A 20,409-nucleotide genomic window follows, 5' to 3' on the forward strand; every position below is an offset into this window, starting at 1 on the left:
TTTTAACCAGGAGTGCAAGGTAATATACAGAGTATATATGGAATAAATAGTGAAGGGAACATATTAATACACAAAGATATGTACAGTTGGTGGCTGCATGGGCCCTGCTGGTCAAACAGGGGAAGCTCACTTTAAGTTTACATCATAAAATTTGTCATATTGTAGCGAGGCAGTAACTTATAAATGGAACATTTAATTGAAGCCATTTTTCACCCACAGTCATGCCATAGAACCACAGCAAAACAGATCTCAAAGATGAAAATGAACTATATCTGTTCAGAAGGTCATCCTGTCTCTATGGTTTACACCAAGACACCCCTCCTTTCATTCACTCGCTCTTCACATGAACAGGTAATGCCAATGGTAACTGACTCGCTCCACCAATCACGAGTCTCTTACATCAATCGGTGGAGCTCAGCAGCAGCAAAGGACATCTGACTCCAGCTAAAGCGGACATGTAGCTATTTGGCAATTTCGGGACTCTGTTTCTCTTTGTTTAATCCCGCGGGCCCAAGCCGGGTTGGGCCGGGAGCCCCCCTCCCTCTGACGGGCCCAGGCCGGGCTGGTCAGATATGACGTTTGTTTTTTTGTTTTTTTTTAAAAGCTATGATTTGATAATGTTATAGGCTATGTACTGTAGCGACCCTGCAGAAAATGTTCTGTTATAATGTCAATGTTCTGTGAGTTAATGGCATGTTTGGGATTGAATGAGGTGCAGGGTGCGAGTGTGACGGGGATGAGGAGGGCTGTGTGAGTGCGCGTGCTGGTGTGTTTATGAGCGAGCTGGAGGAGAGAGCAGGAGTGCACAGATGGAGTTACAGCTAAGTTGTTGTTTGTTGGTTGTTTTGGCGTGGTTACGGCCAACAGTAACCTGTACTGGTCAGTAATAAATGTCCAATGTTGCAACATTGTGCGCGCACGCACAGCCCTTCACATCCTAAAATAAACACCTGTTTTATTACATAATCATGCTTCCATGTTGCGCCATTCATTAAGATCCTATATTTCTGTCATTCAAATAACAAGAATTGTGGTTTAATACTCTTGCTTGCTTGCTTGCTTCCGGCTTTCTTACAGTGCAGACACTCTGCTGCTTGCGCTCCGCTTTGCTTACATTCTTTTGTGGATATACTTGTTTTTTTTTCTGCTAAAAGCTACAGAAAGTAGATCCAGGATACTTATAAAGCATTTGGACTTTAATTTGTGAAAGATACAGAGGACTACTGCCATATTTTCACCACTTTTTCATCACTTTAGTACTGTGTGAGCAGGGCTGAGGCACAGTGCAAGCCTTTTGCTGTGTCTGTGACTGGAAACCTGTGATTAGGACAAGGACAAGATGGCAAAATCTGTGAGCTGCACAGAGTGTGAGCAACTAACCGAGACGATAAGGCAGCTTCAAATGAAGAATGAAACGCTACAGCAAATTCGTGAGAGTGAGCAATTCATTGACTCTGTGGCAGCTAACATACAAGGTGCTGATGGACAGACTTTTATATATGGAAATACAACAAATGTGGAGCATACCATCGCTGACTTGGCTGACACAGTCCCATGGATATGTTCTAACACCACTGGATCAGCTGCAGAGGCTCCCAAACTGGCCTTCCCTAACGGCCCTTCCTACTGGCACAGGACTGGTGCTTGACCAAAAGCATCAACTCCAGCCAGGACTTGGTCTGATGTCACTGGGCGCAAAGACAAATCCAGCAGGAAATCAGTCAAGAGAGCCCCAACGCTCACCCCTCCACTTGAACTCTCTCAACAGAACAGGTACGATGCACTGGCTCCAAATGAAATGTGTGACAATACCAACTACACTGAACCCAGGCAGGCCAATCACACTTGTGGTATTAAGGCTATCCAAAATGCCCCCCCCCCCCCCCCCATCTGATCAGCCAGACACCATCCTGATCGGAGACTCAATAACCAAGCATGTAAGAATGGCAAAGACTGAAAATCTAACAGTGTCTGACACGTGTGTCAGGGAGCTAACCGAGCTGTTGCCAGGGATCCTCTCTACACATCCCAGTAACATGAGGATCATCATCCATGCTGGGTCTTTTGACATTCTACGAGGAAAAACTGGCTCTGAGATCCTGAAAAAAGACTTTTCCCTGCTCCTGGAGAAACTGAGTGACTGTCCGTCACAAAATGTGTTCATTTCTGGCCCCATTCCAACCCTGGGGAAAGGAGTCGAGTCTTTTACCAGACTCCTTGCCCTGAATACATGGCTGACATCGGCATGCTTCACTCATGGGATAAAGTTCATTGACAATTTTAACATCTTTTGGAACTGTAAGGATCACTTTCAGCGTGATGGGATTCATCCGAACATCACTGGATGCAGACCACTCAGGGCCAACCTACGTCATGCCCTTGGAAGGCCATACCAAAACAAGAATGGACAGATAAGAGCCAAGGACAAGTACGGGGCACAGAGACAGACAGCCTGCATCTCTCCCCCTTCACCTGACCCTTTGCTCCACATCACCCAAGGCATTCAGAGGATGTCCCTGTCCCAGTCAGGGATCCAACAACCCCCCTCCTGCCCTTCACCACAACCACCAAGGAGCCAACGTCGCCCCCTCCCAGCACCGGCGCAAACACTAAGGAGCCAACGTTGACCCTCCCCACCACTACCACAATCACCACGGAGGCAGCATCAACCCTCCCCCCCTCCACCACGCTCACCAATCAAGGAGTTAGTTAATGCTGCCACCCTAAAGCTCAGTCAGCTTGATGAACTCTTAAATAGTAGCCCTAGACGTCATCACTCAGGTGCCTGTCAGAGATGAGTCAGACCCCATGCCGCTTCCTTAAACATACCGGCAATCTTAAATAGCCAGTGGCATGATCAAACACATCTTGAAATTGAAAAGTATCAGCCAGAGTCATCTCCAAGGTCTGTCATTCCTGTTTTGACTAGCATCAGGAAAAACAATGTGTACTCGAAGCGCACAGCTACTCTATCTAATCTGACTCCAGTTATGCGTCAGCCACAGACTGTGTCAGACAATGTTAGTACACTAAACTTAGCTTTATTAAATATCAGATCTCTGGCAAGTCACTATTAATTAATGATTTTATTATCAAGAGAAACCTTGATTTTATGTTTTTAACTGAAACTTGGTTAAATGAAAACAACAGTGCAGCAGTACTTATTGAATCAGCCCCCCCAAACTACCACTTTATCAGCTCAGTTAGAGAACTTAGGAAAGGAGGTGGAGTAGCCACTTTATTTAAGGATGTTTACCAGTGCAAACAGTTGTCATATGGGAAATTTGAGTCTTTTGAATATGTTGCACTGCAGTTGAGATCCTCCTGTCAAGCAGTATTAGTAACCATTTACAGGCCTCCAAAATATAGTGCACACTTTGTTGATGACTTTTCTAAACTATTGTCTGTTGTTTGTATTGACTTTGACTGTGTTGTTATGATGGGGGTGATTTTAATATTCATATTGATAATCCCAAAGATGGCAGTGCGAAAGAACTTTTCTACATCCTGGACAACTTTGAACTTTCCCAGCATGTAACAGAGCCAACACACAATAAGGGACATATTTTAGATCTAATTATCTCCAAAGGACTTGACATTTCTGAGGTTGTGGTGACTGATGTTGCCTTTTCTGATCATTACTGTGTTTTCTTTAAAATGGCCATCTCCGCTGACACCAGTAAAAGTACAACAGGGGTAATCAGAAAACGCTATATCAATGAAAACACCTGTACACTATTCACCCAGGATTTTATACCCACACCAGCTCTGCCCTCAGTCTCTGTCAATGATCTGGTTCATAGTTTCAGCTCTAAAGCTATGAATATTATGGACAATATTGCCCCCATGATGGTCAAAGTTGTCTCTGGTAAGAAAAAACCACCATGGAGGAACGCCACACAGGTAAAAGCTCAAAAAAGAGAATGCAGAAAAGCAGAACGCAGGTGGCGAAAAACCAAACTCCAGGTTCATTATGACATCTATAAAGAAAGTCTGCACATCTATAACTTGGAGCTAAAAAGGGCACGGCAGTCCTTTTTCTCTGAGATTATCAACAAAAATAACAACATTGCACGGACTTTATTTACTGTTGTTGACAGACTGACAAACCCATCAGCGTCAGTCCCTCCTGAACTGCTATCCACCAAGGCATGCAATGACTTTGCTTCTTTTTTCACAGACAAGATTTTAAAGATAAGACAGACAGTCTGTAACTCCAACACAGTGGCTATTTCACCTGTGCCTCATAAGACTACTCCAGTTAATTTGGCACTTTTTCACCCATTAAATTATGCTACTTTGACAGACATAGTTAGAAACCTTAGGTCCACTACCTGCTGCCTTGACACTCTGCCTACAAGCTTTTTTAAAGATGTTTTTAACTGCATAGCATCAGATATACTACAGATAGTCAACTGTTCTCTTCAGTCAGGCCTTTTTCCAACGGCCCTGAAGACTGCAGTCATTAAACCTCTCTTAAAAAAGCCTAATCTGGATGCCTCAGTAATAAATAACTACAGGCCCATGTCAAACCTACCATTTTTAGGAAAGATCATTGAAAAGGTTGTTTTTCAGCAACTTAACACCTTCTTGGGGCAAAACAATATCTTTGATGCCTTTCAGTCTAGATTTCGAGCATATCACAGCATTGAGACTGCACTTGTAAAAGTTTTAAATGACATTCATCTGAGCAGTGATGCATCAAAGATTTTGGTTCTGGTATTACTGGACCTCAGCGCTGCATTCGACACAGTTGACCATAACGTACTGCTCGACAGACTAGAAAAGTCTGTGGGACTTTCTGGCACTGTGCTAAATTGGTTTAAATCTTATTTACAAGACAGGGATTTCTTTGTGTCACTTGGCAATTATGAATCTGTGCGAACAAAAATTACGTGTGGAGTTCCTCAAGGGTCCATTCTTGGGCCTCTTCTGTTCAACATCTATATGCTCCCTCTTGCTCAGATTATGGAATATCATAACATCTCCTACCATACTTATGCAGATGACACACAACTTTACATAACAGTGTCACCAGATGACTACAGTCCCCTACATCTGCTAAATAAGTGCACTGACGAAATCAATACGTGGATGTGCCAGAATTTTCTACAACTAAACACAGACAAAACTGAGATAGTTGTTTTTGGCCCCAAAGAACAAAGATCAATAGTCAGTGCTCACCTTGACGCCATGACACTAAAACCTACAAATCAAGCCAGAAATCTTGGTGTAGTTCTGGACTCAGACCTAAATTTCAATAGTCACATTAAGACAATTACTAAATCAGCCTACTACCACCTTAAAAACATAGCAAGAATAAAAGAATTTCTGTCTAAACAAGATACAGAAAAACTTGTTCATGCTTTCATTTTCAGTAGGCTGGACTATTGTAACAGTGTCTTCACAGGCCTGAGTAAAAAATCAATCAGACAACTGCAGCTCGTCCAGAACGCTGCTGCCAGAGTCCTCACCAACACCAAGAGAGTGTAGCACATTACACCAGTGCTTAAATCACTGCACTGGCTTCCTGTGTATCAAAGGATAGACTTTAAAATCTTGTTACTTGTCTATAAAGTACAAAATGGTCTCGGGCCTAAATACATCTCTGATATACTTGTACGTTATGAAGCATCCAGGCCCCTCAGATCATCTGGAACAGGTTACTCAGTGTTCCCTGGATCAAAACCAAACAAGGGTAAGCAGCCTTTAGTTTCTATGCTCCCCGCCTGTGGAACAAACTTCCAGAATATCTGAGGTCGGCTGAAACTGTCAACTCATTTAAATCAGGGCTTAAAACATTACTATTTACTGTAGCTTACCAGTGAACTAGATATGTAACTTATTGTTAGGATAATCTGTAGCTATTGTTTTTATATTTGTCTGCTGTTGCTTTTGCTTTATGTTTGCTTTTTAAATGCATTTTCTGCACTGTTTTTCTTGCTTTTAGCTTTTGTTTTTAATGATCTATTGTTCCTTTAATGTTTTATCTTAACGTATTTCCCTTGTAAAGCACATTGAATTGCCTTGTGTATGAATGGTGCTATATAAATAAAATTGCCTTGCCTTGCCTTAATTATAACAGCCAACTTACTGAAAAATGTCGGGTTTAAATCGGGCTCGGGCCCGTAATTACAGTTAATTGGACGGGCCGGGCCGGTCCCGGACATAACGTGCACGGGCTCGGGCCGGGTCGGGCTGGATTTTTTGGGCCCAATCTAAGCTCTATTGACCATCCATAAAACCAGCACCTAAGGGTTCAGTCATACATCATCACTGAGGTCACACGCTTGGTATACAGTAAACCAAAACATCTCTTTTATATGGTCCTTAGAGCCGGATTGGCAGTTTCCACAGCATATGATGGCATTCTCTAATGGTAACATCCGTCCTCACTGGGATGTTCGTCCACCCCGTTATCTCGATGACTTCCTGGTGAACCTTCCAAGATGGCAACTACCTCAGTCACACACTCAGTATGACCACTCCGCTGCGGGAGACAGCAAGTACAGTAAAGCATCCAGAGTCATTCCTGACGCACAGACCCTCATGCCAGAAGCGGTCTTGTCAGAATGGAGAGAAATGAAGGAGGACAACAGCCAGCTCAGGCAAGAGATGCAATCTCTCCTCAGGGCTCTCATGCTACGAGTTTCAGCTGCTTCTCAACGTCCCACCTCAGGCATTGATGCTCCGAATCAAAGCCATCTCCTCAGGTTCGAGGACAGCAGTGCCTCCTTCACAAAAGCCCCCACACCACATTTTATATCCACTCCAGTGCAGCACTGTAATCAACCAGAGGATGACGCACAAGGTGTACCGTGCTGTGAGCTAGCGCCCCCAATAGTGCATCAAGATGTTGAGCTTTGTCCTCCGCCACCACCACCAGTGTCACCCTTTCCCCCTGTCAGCCTAGCAGCTCATGATTCACTCTGGAGGATGCCCTCTCAACAGCATCCTCAACCCCCCCTTGGTTACTGAGCTGACCGAACATCTCAGAAACATGAACGTGAGGGCTGACTACGCTGCTGGTGCACACGCAATCAGACAACCCACACCAGACTATGCAGCATCGTACACTCTTCCTAGTGGACCATCTGCTCGTGCTCATCATCTGTCAGCAGACCCTGCTCATTGGCCACCTGCAGAATCAAAGGAATGGAGTGTGGGTTTGCACATCTCACGTCTGCTGTCAAAGCTGCCACATGACCTGAGAGCACAATTTAGGCGCTTCATCAATCCCATTCGCACCCCCATCCCAACTTTGCTTGACTTTTCTGAGTGGTTGGAGAATGAAGTCCGTACTCAGGATGGCGACATACAGATCCATCACTCCGAGTCAATGCAGAAGAGGCGGCCAGACCGTCATAAAGGTGCCAAGGTGAAACAGAGGTCAGCAACACATGCCACTACTGTGCTGCTTGGATCTGATCCCTCTGCGAAGATACCAGAGCCTCCTACGCAAGTACATTCCCAGGTCAATAAATCAGGGAAACCCAAGAAGTATTGCCCCTTCTGTGATAACGTTCAGCACTATTTTCATGTGTTCAGAATTCAGGAAACTCACTAAGGAGCCTGGATCGAAACAGATAAGTGGAGCTGGAGATGTGGAAGAGACCACCAAGCAGCACAGTGTTACCTCAAGGCTAAAGCAGTGCAACCAGACTCATCTAAAAGTGTTGCATGAAGTCAACTCATCTACAGCTGAGAAACCTCTCAGCCAGTGACATACTATCTAGATCCATTGTGGAGAAGTAGCTGTGTGCTGCTGAAGGTGGTTAAGGTGTGGATCTACAATGGCAAAAGGAAGATTGAGACTTATGCCATCCTCAATGATGGGTCTGAATGAACAATATTCCTCCACCGTGCTGCCCAAGAGCTGGGACTTCAAGGACAGAGAGAGGACCTGGCACTCAGAACCATCAGTCAAGATGTCAGGACTTTGGCAGGGGGATCAGTCTCCTTCTCTGTGTCCTCCACCATGCAATCTCAAAAGCAGTTCCGGATTCACAGAGCATTCACGGCAGTAGAGCACGGCCTCTCCAAACATTCTCATCCTGCTGATGCCCTTCAGAAGACTTACCGTCACCTTAGAGGTCTGCCTCTTCACTCATTCAGTCGGGCACAACCGTTGCTGCTTATCAATTCAGACTATCCTCACCTCATCACTCCCATTGAATCTGTGCACTTAGGACCTCCAGGTGGGCTGGCAGCACTCAAGACACAGCTTGGTTGGACACTTCCTTTCCGGAACGAGAAGCTCATCACACGGTCAAAACAGGACACAGCTGCAGTCAGGATACTGGAAGAGAAAACCATCAGAGCGCAAGTGGATGGTGTTCAAAGGTACACTACCCCCTATTATGGAAGGAGGATGTCCCCCCTCTTCATTCACCCAAGGAGTCAGTGCTGGGTCACCTACGTGGGACTGAAAAACGTCTTTCCAAGGATCCCATTAAAGCAGGTACCTACTATCGTGAGATCAACAAGTTACTGGATGCTGGCTATGTCAAAAAACTCACCCCTGCCGAAGTGCAAGCCAATGTCATCTCCTGGTACATACCTCATCACATGGTTCAGCATAACGGCAAGGACCGCATCGTGTTCAGTTAGGGTTGCCACCTTGGATTTGTGAAAAAAAGGGACACTCGACCAAATGTTTGAGGCGGAGGGCTCGGCCATTATTACCAGTTCAGACTGACCAATGAACATGAAATTCAGACATAGGAGACCAGATGTGCCATCATTCCATGTCCTCCTATGTGCCTGTATTTTATATTAATTTTTATATCAATGAAAAAAACAAATCTGTGTTACTAAATTCTTACATTTTTACATGTATCTCACCATAGCAAGTTGGAAGTTGACATATTCTGCCATATATGAAGAGGGGAGACTCTCTGGAATCTGGCAATATAAGAACCATGATGGTGGGACATTCTGTCACTTCACAGCTATCCAAAACATGTGGTTTGTGCCAGGCGGACCTGATTGCCAGTATTTTTTCATTATTGCAAGAAATTCCATTGACTCATTCATAAGTCAAAAATGTGTTTTATCTGAAGGAAACATGCAATATTTACATCTAAGATCATAGAAAAATAGTCAACCAAGTGCAATGATGTCCTCCAAGATAATATTTGCCACTTTGATTGCAGTAAACAAAAATTTGGGCATTGGGGGGGGACACATGTCCCCCTCAATGTATATGGTGACTACGGCCCTGTCAGCATGCATAATTAGGCTACAGTTGTCTGGGTGCGCAAAGGTGAAGTGCGCTGGTCTTGTCATACAAAGTTTGATGGAGTGTCAACTGGACAATATGGAGATATTTGCATCTTGAAAGCCGGACTACAAATGTGGATAGACAGGGAGAAACACACGCAAGCCTAAGACGTGGTAAGATACGATATTCCTCACTATATGAAGTGACTGATAACAAGATCTGTATAATGGATTGTAAAGAAATTCGTCATGATTTTATTTTGTAGACAATTAATCTGGATTTATAGCGTGATGGGATGACAGTGTGGTATCACTGGAAAGCTCTGCTCCTGCGCTTTCATGTGATATGCATGGCATTTCTGTGCGAGCCTGCATCTTCCCTGAAAATGCTGGATTCCGTGTATCATGCAGCATTAAGGTTTGTAACTGATTCTGGTTTTCGTACTCATCACTGCAGCTTGTATGAGAGTGTTGGTTGGCCTTCTTTGCACAGTCGTAGATTGGAACATTGGTACATTTTTCTTTATAAGGCCATATTGCGTGATTTGCCTTCTTATTTATGTTCTCTCTTGATTCCTAAAGTCGCCAGGAGATGTAATCTTCAGTCAGATGGACAAATTATGTATGTCGTTCCTCCAACACGAACTGTCTTTGGTGAAAGTGCCTTTAAAGTATTCGCACCCTCGTCCTGGTGTGAGTTACAGAGACATTTTAAAATGGATTACCTGCCATGTATGGAACATTTTAAAGGTAGGATTAAGGACTATTTGAGTACTAAATGCACATGTCCTGTTACTGAGCGCTGCAGGTGATTACTGTCTTGAAGTGAATTGCCAACTGTTTTGTAACTGTTTGTTTCATGTTGTCTGTTTTAACCTACTGTGTTTTTTTAGTGCAACTATTATGCTGCTGTCTTGGCCAGGACTCCCTTGCAAAAGAGATTCTGAATCTCAATGGGACTATTTCCTGGTAAAATAAAGGTTAAAATAAAAATAAAAAAAAAAATAAAAAAATATGCGTGGCTTCTTGCTATGACGCACGGTCGTGGAGAAAAACCATAGAGAAGAACAGGTGTGACTTTGGACGCACTATGCGTCGTTCTGGATGGACTCCTTGGCCTGCTGCTGCTGCATTTTCCTCAAAAAACGGGACAAATTGTGTCCTGGGAGAGATTTTTTTTTCCCGGGACAGCTGATGAAAAAAGAGAACAATTCTGGGAAAAACGGGACGGGTGGCAACTCTAAGGTACAGTAGCTGGACTCTGGACTTTGATTTGTTTTAGATGTTATTGACTGTTGGCTCTTTTATGTACAGGCCTATATCTGAAACACTGCCAGCTGGCTACACACTGCCACCAACAGTAATTTGGAAATACAACAAAGTGCTGATGTTTTTATGTTTAAAAACCCTTGAGTCTGTCTATTAATCTGTGAAATTACTGAGCATGTTTCATTTATAGTTGAATTACTTTAAACATTTAAGACATTTTTTGTGAAACTTCAAATTATTCACATTTTAAGAGGTCACAACTACAGATTTGAAGCGTCTGTGTCACTTAATTTGTAATGTTGATAAATCAGATTAAGAGCTAAGTATGTGCTGGAAAAAGAAGACACAGCATGTGGGTCAAGTAAAGTTAAAAAGTGCAAAGAAAGACAAATATGAATGCGAGGGCCCTGCCTGGGGAGAGCGGTAGGTGGTGTGGTCTGACACATCCAAATCCACCTCCTCGAGCTATAGGTAGTGCTTTTGGTCTTCCAACACTTCAGACCCCTGACAAAGGGAAAGCACATGTTGGTGAGGACTAACAACTGCACCATGGTGGCCTACATCAACAGGCAAGGTGGAATTCTGTTGACGATGGCGGTGAGCATGTGATTGTGAGCCTCAGAGCACTTGTTGTCTCTGAAGGGTCTTCATGTTCTGAAACTGGGAAAGAGAAGTGTTGACCCCATGTCAAGGGGCAGTCATCTATGAGACGAGTGGAGACTTTACCCTGAGATGGTGAGGCAGATCTGGACTTGGTTTAGGAAAGCGAAAACAGAGCTGTTCACCAGACGATGGAACACCCACCACCACCATGGCTCTCCCTGGCGCCACAAGAAAGTGGCAGAGTCTCCATATTAATTCTGTTTTGTTTAATGATAAAAAATGTTTTCTTTGATCTCCTTCTAGACAAAGAGAACTGAAGTGTAAAGTTGGTTTCAGTGACCAAACAAGCCTTCACCATACATAAAGAAACACAATTTAACTCCTGTTGACAATAAAGACAACACATTGGCCAACTGCGTTTATTTGTGATTTCTGCACGTGTGTTCATGTTTTGTTGGTACAGAACTCCAAACATGGGTTATAAAGCCTTATTGTGATGCATATCAACAGTTACAATTAGCTCCTGCAGATATTGTAAGCATAAGATAGACATATCTGTCAATGATTTTTGGGGATCTCAGGCTTAAACAGATGTAAACATCTTGAGGTTTGTGTGGCTGATCTGCTTATTCCCAGATGAACTTCAGAGACATATCCCCGAGTCTTTCCTGAAGAACCTGATCAACTCTTTGACTCTGAGCGACAGTAAAGATGTTCTTCCAGTCACCGATCTTACCTGTAATGACAGAAAAACAAACTGGTCTTGATATCTGTTTACATGTCTCATGAGCTGCAGTTATGTTATTTTATGTTACCTTTGCGCATGAAGTCTTTCTGCACCTTATCTTTTGGCACAAACTCATAGTTGGCTTTAGAGTTTTTCTTCATGTTGTTAAACATGGCTTTTTCAACAACTTCCTCAATGGCTGCTTCACTCAGGTTTTTCCCCAGGAAAGTGCAGATCTTAGTCACTGCTGCCTTCAGGTCCTAAAAGGGAAACAGAGGCCCAACAGACAACAAGTTAAAACACTGACAAAGAATTTATTGTTTTAACAAGGTTGTCATTGGGCTCTTCATAACTGATAGTGGATTTGAAATGCATCCCTTCCCCACACCATCTCTTAGTCAAAGCTGCAGAAAAATGCTGAACAACCACACAGAAACCACATCTTACCAAAATCATGTCCTCATAGGTCAGGAAGAGGATGTTGTACTGGTCTTTCATTGAATGCCACTCCCTGATGTGGTCAAACCAGGAAGATGATCCAACTGTGTGATGGATGGATGGATGGATGGATGGATGGATGGATGGATGAATGGATGGATGGATGGATGGATGGATGGATGGATGGATGGATGAATGGATGGATTAAATGGCATAAAAAATGTCAGGAAAATGTCAGAAAATGCCATTGTATAGTAGATCATAAAAATGTAATATAAATGTCATGGTAAATGATGTCATAAAAATCTAATAAAAATATCAAAAGGTCATAATGTAGTTTGCCATTTAAAAGTGCCATTTTATTGTATGTCATAACTAAAATAACTGCATCAAGGTTTTATGCCTCTGTGGAAGCATAAATTCAAATGGTCGGGAGCTGGACCAGGTAGCTTGCGACCTCGTTCCTTTCGTCTCAATCGGACCTTCGTTGTTTTCTATTAGATATCAAAAACTCAAATACTAAGAGGTAAAAAAAAAAAGAAATCACTGGAGACACGTAGAATCAGATGCAACTGAGTTTTATTGTGCACGCAGGCATCAGCACAACACAACTCAATGAGTCAAACTCCAGAGTAAGACTGAAATTTCTTTGTTTGCGCACTCGTATTTATTGTGAAGATTTTATGCTGAGTCGTCTCTTTTCTTAATCCTTTCCACTTGGCTCTGATCATAACGATATCACACTTCTGCTGAGTTTTTTTTTCCTTTTATCCTACCACCATAACAGTGTCATATTTCTGCTGAGCCTTCACTTTTTCTTCTTTCATCCTAAACCCCACCTCTTTACTTGTACTCGTAATGTTTTTTCCTAGACAATCTAAAACCTCCTCCTCTTACTAGGGTCATTCTCAGGACAAGCTGTAATTCCCCTAACTTTCCACCAGTGTTTCTGAGCCCATCCTCATGCTATTTTTTAGAAATGATGCCTAGGTACTTCTCCACCACAGTGCTAAATGCTCAGTGAGTGTGTGTGTCATAAGAATACATAAAATAATAAACCAGTGTGTGATTTGTCAGTGCACTGAGTACATCACTTCAACACGTCTTTTAAAGTTCAACTTAAAGGTACAGTATACACACTTCAGGAAACATTACACTACACCTCCACACACCAGTCAAGTTGCAATGAAAGTGGAGTTTTTAGATTATTATATTATTATATAATTATTATTATCCTATTAGACATTTGTGCTAAATAAAAAAAATCTTTATCAGCATAATAATTCTTGAGTTATAGCCAGTCAGTTCATCATTAGATAACCATTTGCGCCAAATTTGAAATAAATAAATAAATAAATAAATTCCTATAGGTGTTCTTGAGATATTGCATTCACAAGAATGAGATAGATACAAGGTCACAGTGACCTTGACCTTGGATCACCAAAATCTAATCGGTTCATGGTAGAGTCCGAGTTGAGTGTACATTACACTACTACAATATTGGTGTAATCATTCAGCATTGTAGGAACCAACACTTGACCTGAAAAAGTGTCCTGGGCCAAAGGAGATTTTTAAATGTATTAGGATTTTCAACAGTTCTTAATGTTAAATAATTTATTAAAATGTTTATAATCAAGCTCTCTGTATCTGCAGGTATTGTCAACACAAACAGATTTTTTTAAACATAACATTAAAAGTCCTCCCAATCTTTCTGTCAGCTGTTGATGATCAGATGATTATCAGGTACTTTACCGTTGCCTGCCAGATACTTCTCAAGGAAGTCCTCAAAGCTCTTGGGAGTCTCCAGGAAGGAACAGTTTAAACTGAAGTGATAATAGGAGATGATGTTGTCCTTTGGATTCCGCATCACGTAGATAATCTGACATAAAATAAACATCAGTCATCCCAGAGTTGAAACCAATACGTTCTCTCCTTGATGCCAAACTCCACTCAGATGATATATGATTGAATGACACCTTGAGTTTTAGCTCAGGCACATACTAAATATGGAAGTCCATTCCATAAAATTATTGCTGAATAACATACTTTGAATTTGTATCATAATTTTTTACTTAGGAAGTGAAATGTTTTAGTATTGTCATTTTGACCTATATTTCCTCATTTTAGAAAGAAATCTTTTGTTTTGTTGTTGTTTCAGAAAAACATGTTGTAACTAATTTCTTCATTTTGCCTTTGTATCTCATAATTACAGCTGAAACTACGAGTCAGTTAATTGAATCATTGATTGACAGAAAAAAATAATCTGCAACTAGTTTGATAAATGTGTAAGTAAAGCATTTTTTTGTCAGAAATGCCACATGATGATCATTTCAGCTTTTTAAATATATTTGGGTTTTGGACTGTTTAGCAAAGATCCAAGTGAAAGAAGCATAGAAACATACATATACATACGTACACACTAGGGCTGATCGATTATTGCAAAATTCATATTTGACTGTTTTGGTCAAAATTGAGATTGTGGTTATTTAACACAATTACCCACCGACTTGGGAAAAACCATGAATCTATTTAACTTAAAAAAAGAAATGTCAAAAAATGCACCACTGTTAGGAAAAGGGTGCACTGGATTCTTAACGCAAGATGAAATGAAAGCAGTATTGCAAAACGGAATGCGGCATTCTAATGGTTTTATCTCAATTATCTTGTTTTTTGATAGTTGCTGAAAGCCAAAATCATACAAAAATAAAATATAATCAATTGTCTAGTCCTAAAACAAACACGTATATGTGTATTGGGTACTATTGATACTTGGTGTATACTTGCTGGTATTACTTTTGTAGTTTTACTTAAAAAAACTTTAACTTGTAAGGGAGTATTTGTAGATGTTATTTCTACTTTTCCTTGAGTAAAATGTCGAAGTCCTTCTTCCACCACAGATTTTCAGATTTATGATTTATAACTCATAACTTTATCAATATCTGTAAAACTTTTAGATGAGATTTAACTTTATTGTCACTGCAGAGAATACAAGTACTGAGAAAGCGAAATGAAACTGAACTGTATTATCCTTTGTTTCACAAAGACCAGGCTAAATCCTGGAATACCCAACAGCATTCAACCAGGTGACACCTTTTCTATATGCCAATCTAACAGTGTCTTGCCTGTTTACAAAACTGTAAATGCCAGTAAGTCGGTTACAAAATGTTCCTGTCATCAGTCTTTATCATATATCATTATTAATTCCATATCAAGTGGATCTGTGAGCTCTCTGTGCTTTCCCGCAGCCTGCGAGTTACGCATACAGTCAGAAGTGTTGGCGTGTAGTGTGGAGCAGCTCACTGTGGAACATGTGATCTGCTCAGATTAACTTGTGATACTATTATCGATCGTGTTTTACACCAAATGCTACACACTTTAATTTCGCTCAACACAGCGATATTCTTTACAGGTCATTTAAACTCATTCATAAACATTTCACATGACTGTGAACTCTAATTTTAAAGCGATTTGGATGCACAGGTGCGCACAGGTGTAGGAAACACTAATTATCAGAGGCACGGACTAACGTTAGTATTGTAGCCTATAGACTTAAATCGTGTGACTTTAACACATTAACCCGCTCACATTTTGGATGCATTCAGGTTTTTATTACGTTATTGTGAAGTGTTTGCTGAATGTCACAGGGGTTCGTGCTCTCCTGGCTCTCATCTTGGCTTGACATCTCCGTGGCTCAACGCGTCTTTGGAGGATACAGTGGAAACAGAGATTCATTAATGTGAATGATGTCCAGACCAGTATACTGTATCATAATGTTGCAAACGACAGCTTTAGATGAATGAAATACAGATGCGAAGCGATCGCAATGTTTATGTCCTGGTTAGCTGACAACGGGTTCACAAAGGCCACGCTTACCACACATCTGTCTCACCAGTTGATTCAACACCAGTTAATCCGGTGTTGTGTCCCTACTGGTTTCCAATTTAACTGGTTTCCTTACCGAACAGCCGCAGATGTGCTGCGCCTCCGTCAGCAGATTCGTCACAAATTCACAAACATACACAACATATTACTGGCGATTTTAAAGTCGCAGCCCACATCTACCACAGCGAATATTCTGTAAGTGAGCACTACGTACCAGCGACATTAAAAAAAGAAAGGAAAGAAAACATGATATACACAAATTTGCTTCAAGCTGGACTCGATATATATATATATATATATATACACATATATGATTTTATTTTTTTAACTCGGTCACGGAAGTCATTTAAAATGCAGCGAAGCATAATATCCTACTTAAATTAAAACATACTGATGTAACACTCAAATTAGGTTTTTCAAAAGTGCAAGTACACAAAAAACTAAATGTCAGTCCTTGCTTTTCACCTCTAATGATCCAGTGGCTATAAGTGCTTGGTTTTTATTTACATGTTATTTAGCGTATTTGGAGAGCATTTTCCGAGTTAGATCGTCACTTTTTAAACATGACAGGCTTTGTCATAGTGTGCAGTGTTGTACAGACTGTAATGTGGCACTGAATATGTTTGTAGACTCGTGGAAAAGGAACAAGAAACACTGATAAATATGCTTGGATATTTTCAAGGCAAGCCGAGGGTAAGCAGTTGTCTCAGGTCAGCCCAAATCAAAATGTTACCTGGATGCTGACGTAACTTACTAATACCCGAGGAAAGGTGTGCATTCTGTGCGTCTCAGTGGCTCACACAGGTAGACGTGCGGTTAGTGTTATATTGTCTTTTGTTGACATGATATCGAGTCCAGCTTGAAGCAAATTTGTGTATATCATATTTTCTTTCCTTTCTTTTTTTAATGTCGTTGGTACGTAGTGCTCACTTACAGAAGCATATTCGCTGTGGTAGATGTGGGCTGCGACTTTAAAATCGCCAGTAATATGTTGTGTATGTTTGTGAATTTGTGACGAATCTGCTGACGGAGGCGCAGCACATCTGCGGCTGTTCAGTAAGGAAACCAGTTAATTTGGAAACCAGTAGGGACACAACACCGGCACACCGGGAGCCGCACGCCGAGACCTGTGTAGTTTACCAGTGTATTTTAAGTACTTTTATTCATGGACTTTTAACACACATCTTAACCTTGGGTTAAACCACCTTTTTGAAAAGACTTTGTTTATGGTAATAAACCCAAGATGTTGTACCTGCTACACCTGTTTGGTTATTTTAAAGCTCTGCTCTTCCTGATTTTACAAACCTGTTTTTAGAGTCCTAGGCTCATTAATCCTAGGTGGCGTTGTCGGCCCTTTTTAGTTATTTTATCTTAGTTTATTGCATTTTAGTGTCTGAATTAGTGAAATTCTTTTAGGCTTTTTACATTTGCCCATTTTAGTAATCTTATCTTAGTTTATTGCATATTAGTGTTTTAATTAGTTGAATGTTCTTTTACGCTTTTACCTCAACACGCTGTGCTTGGGCACCTTTTTACATCAACAGCAATAAGCACCCCTGTAGCCACCAGTTTCCAACCAAGTGGATCAGTTGGTGCTACGTGGCACTGACTGAGTTAAACATCTAAGCAAAAATACAAATAGCAGTGAAGCGCAAAGTAATATACAGAGTATATATGGAATAAATAGTGAAGGGAAAATATTAATGCACAAAGATATGTACAGTTTGATCATATGAACACAATGTCATGCTGTTTTGAACTTCCATAAAATACTGACCTTTGCCTTCTTGTCCTTCAGTCCTGGAGGCATGAGAGATGGGATGAGATGAGTAGCAAAGAGCCTTGGAGAAGGTCGCAGAGCGTAATCTTTTCGACCCCCCCGAAACTCCAGCCATGGCATTTGCTCCAGGTTGTTTGGATATTTATTCAGACCCCCATCCAACTCAAGGATGGAGATGATGATCTGTTGAGTCCATATTGTACCTTTGGGTGGGGGGGCATATGTTGAGTTATGAGACATCATACCTGATCAGTAAATCTGTTCCCAGCAATGCACAAAACTGTAAAAGCAAATAATGTGATGAAGAGATTGTCCCACTCACCTGACTTTGGATAAGTGACGAGGAATACATCACTATCTCGAATTTCAAAGCTCTGGAGCGAGTCAATGTACTCTGGAGTTGTGAGGCCAGTGCCAAAGTTGTAGTTTTTATACCTGCAGAGATAGTCGTTGATCTGTTCCATGTTACTTCTGAATCACACAGAGCAATGGGAGAAATGTTCGAGACCAAGTATACCAGTAGAGCAACACGTCTCTCAGCTCAAAGATACAGTTGCTGGACTTTGATTTGTTTAATATGTTCCTGACTGTTGGCTTCTTCTTGTTTTGGCCTCTATCTGTAACACTGCCAGCTGGGTACACACTGCCACCAACAGTAAGCAGGAAAAATGACACAATGATAATGTTTTGATGTTTAATAATAACAATTTCATTTACAGTGGCATAACTTTATTCATGTATACATTTGAAAGACATTTTGTAAAACTCATAAATATTTTAATGATTACCACTAAAGATCAGTGCATTTAGGCACCTGTGTCAATTAAGTTGTATTTTGAGTTGCTGCCAGCTTTGGGTGTGCTAAAAAAAAAAAGGACACCGAGCATGTGGGCAAGGAAAGTTTAAAAAGTGAAAAAAAGGAAATCAAATTTGAATGCATGGAAAGCCAGCAAAAATGAAGCAAAGTAACTTGGACTCTGGAGGGTTTGAAGGAGGAACAATAAATAATGAATATAATAACTATATTTGTCACGTACAAGGTTTCTTCTCTAAGTTACAGTAGTAAGCCACAAAGTAGTCTCACATAGCCAGACCCATTCCCACATTTTGTTTAAGTGCAGTGCCGTTGCTGGAGAAAGGCATAAGGTGTGTAGACAGGTTGCAGCAGATTATTGAAAGGCTGTGTGTTGAGTTCATAGCCACCAGAGGGAACTAAAGTACCTGTTCATGCAGCATCACTGCGATGTCTGTCTATTGTTCTTCACCATTTATAGTAAGTTGGTCCAGACTGTTAAAAGCTACTTACCAGCTAGGAGCCAACCTAAAATAAATTAAACTAGCCTAAAGGATCCACAGGTCTTACAATTATGGTTCAGAGACCAGAGCTGGAGAGGTTACATGAGGCAACATCGAGCTACTTTCAGCAGGTGCAAAACCAGAATATTACACAATTTCACAATTTGACATTGACATTTCACATTTACAGGCATTAAACACAATTGACAATACAACCCAGTATATAATTTGTTCGACACAGCATGCTGTCAGACTGCTCAACTCCCCATCTGCATGTGTGGCCATGGCGAATGGTTAAGTTGGAGGGCACTAATCGAAACAAGCTGACAACACCAGCATAGGAATTTCACCTCAGGACTGATGTTACCTCAGATCAATAACGAAGGAGGCATTCAGATTCATTATACAAAGAGGCACAAGATACAGTTCCATCCGCCAGTAATTCTTTGTCAATAATATTTCAAAATGATCAATCACAAAAACAAAATGCTAATAAAAGGGCCAGCAAACACACCTTCCAAACATTCAGTAGGGGAGGGCATGGGAATTATTCAAACCTGAGGTTGGGGGTGGTTCAGCGATGAAGTGGGCCAGTGTGGAAGTTAACACTGCAGGTTCCCTTGTCAAAAAGCCTATGGGATTTGTCCATTGAATTTTAGATTATTGTAGAAAAAAGCTCCATGGCAAACAAAAGTTTATGACCAACATGTTTTGATCAAGCAAGATAATCTTCACAAATGAACACCACTTTCAGGATTTTTGAAGCCTAAATTCAATTCCTAACAGTAAAAAGCCAATATTAGGCTATAAATGAACTACACTACGATTTCATTTTAATTCCTATGATAACAAGGCTGTCAAGCTATGTTCAGCATGATGACATTCTGTAGTTTCCTTTAGCCACTTGTTAGCAACCACCTTTTTAAAGACACATAAAAGCTTAAAAAATCATCAGTAGGATATTTATAGATGTGTTATTTAGTAAAACAAAACATAAAAGTCTATTAAGTTTGTGTTAAAACCGGATGACACAAAATCTTTATGCGCATACACCCTATTTCTAAGAGGATGTTGTAATGCCATGGAAGATGTCAGCTACATGCATGAGATCAACACGCCTGCTAACATGAAGTCATCATAACAAAGTTTCCCTAGCAGCTGATGGATAAATGGAGAACTGCTGCCAGTGATT

The 20,409-nt window shown here is 41.1% G+C and overlaps 1 protein-coding gene across 1 annotated transcript; it reads right to left on the minus strand.

Annotated features, from left to right (window-relative positions):
• Window positions 1-11,479: 11,479 nt before the first annotated feature.
• Window positions 11,480-18,498, minus strand: LOC125879868 (amine sulfotransferase-like). Its single transcript, XM_049561977.1, has 6 exons — window positions 18,244-18,498; window positions 17,919-18,124; window positions 14,012-14,138; window positions 12,269-12,363; window positions 11,910-12,081; window positions 11,480-11,830 (listed from the first exon to the last, which is right to left on the minus strand). The coding sequence occupies exons 1-6, from the start codon at window positions 18,383-18,385 to the stop codon at window positions 11,721-11,723; spliced, it is 852 nt and encodes a 283-aa protein (XP_049417934.1). The 5' UTR covers window positions 18,386-18,498; the 3' UTR covers window positions 11,480-11,720.
• Window positions 18,499-20,409: the final 1,911 nt, after the last annotated feature.

This window comes from Epinephelus fuscoguttatus, linkage group LG19 (genome assembly GCF_011397635.1).
Source record: "Epinephelus fuscoguttatus linkage group LG19, E.fuscoguttatus.final_Chr_v1".
Taxonomy (NCBI): Eukaryota; Metazoa; Chordata; class Actinopteri; order Perciformes; family Serranidae; genus Epinephelus; species Epinephelus fuscoguttatus.

What these genes read in the sequence shown, in the direction of transcription:
- LOC125879868 (XM_049561977.1), bottom strand. Translation starts at nt 18,385, where the DNA reads ATGGAACAGATCAACGACTATCTCTGCAGGTATAAAAACTACAACTTT. An exon ending in GAAGTATCTGGCAGGCAACG is followed by an intron (nt 12,364 to 14,011) that starts GTAAAGTACCTG and finishes TCCATCACACAG; the next exon opens with TTGGATCATCTTCCTGGTTT. An exon ending in GAAAGACTTCATGCGCAAAG is followed by an intron (nt 11,831 to 11,909) that starts GTAACATAAAAT and finishes CTGTCATTACAG; the next exon opens with GTAAGATCGGTGACTGGAAG.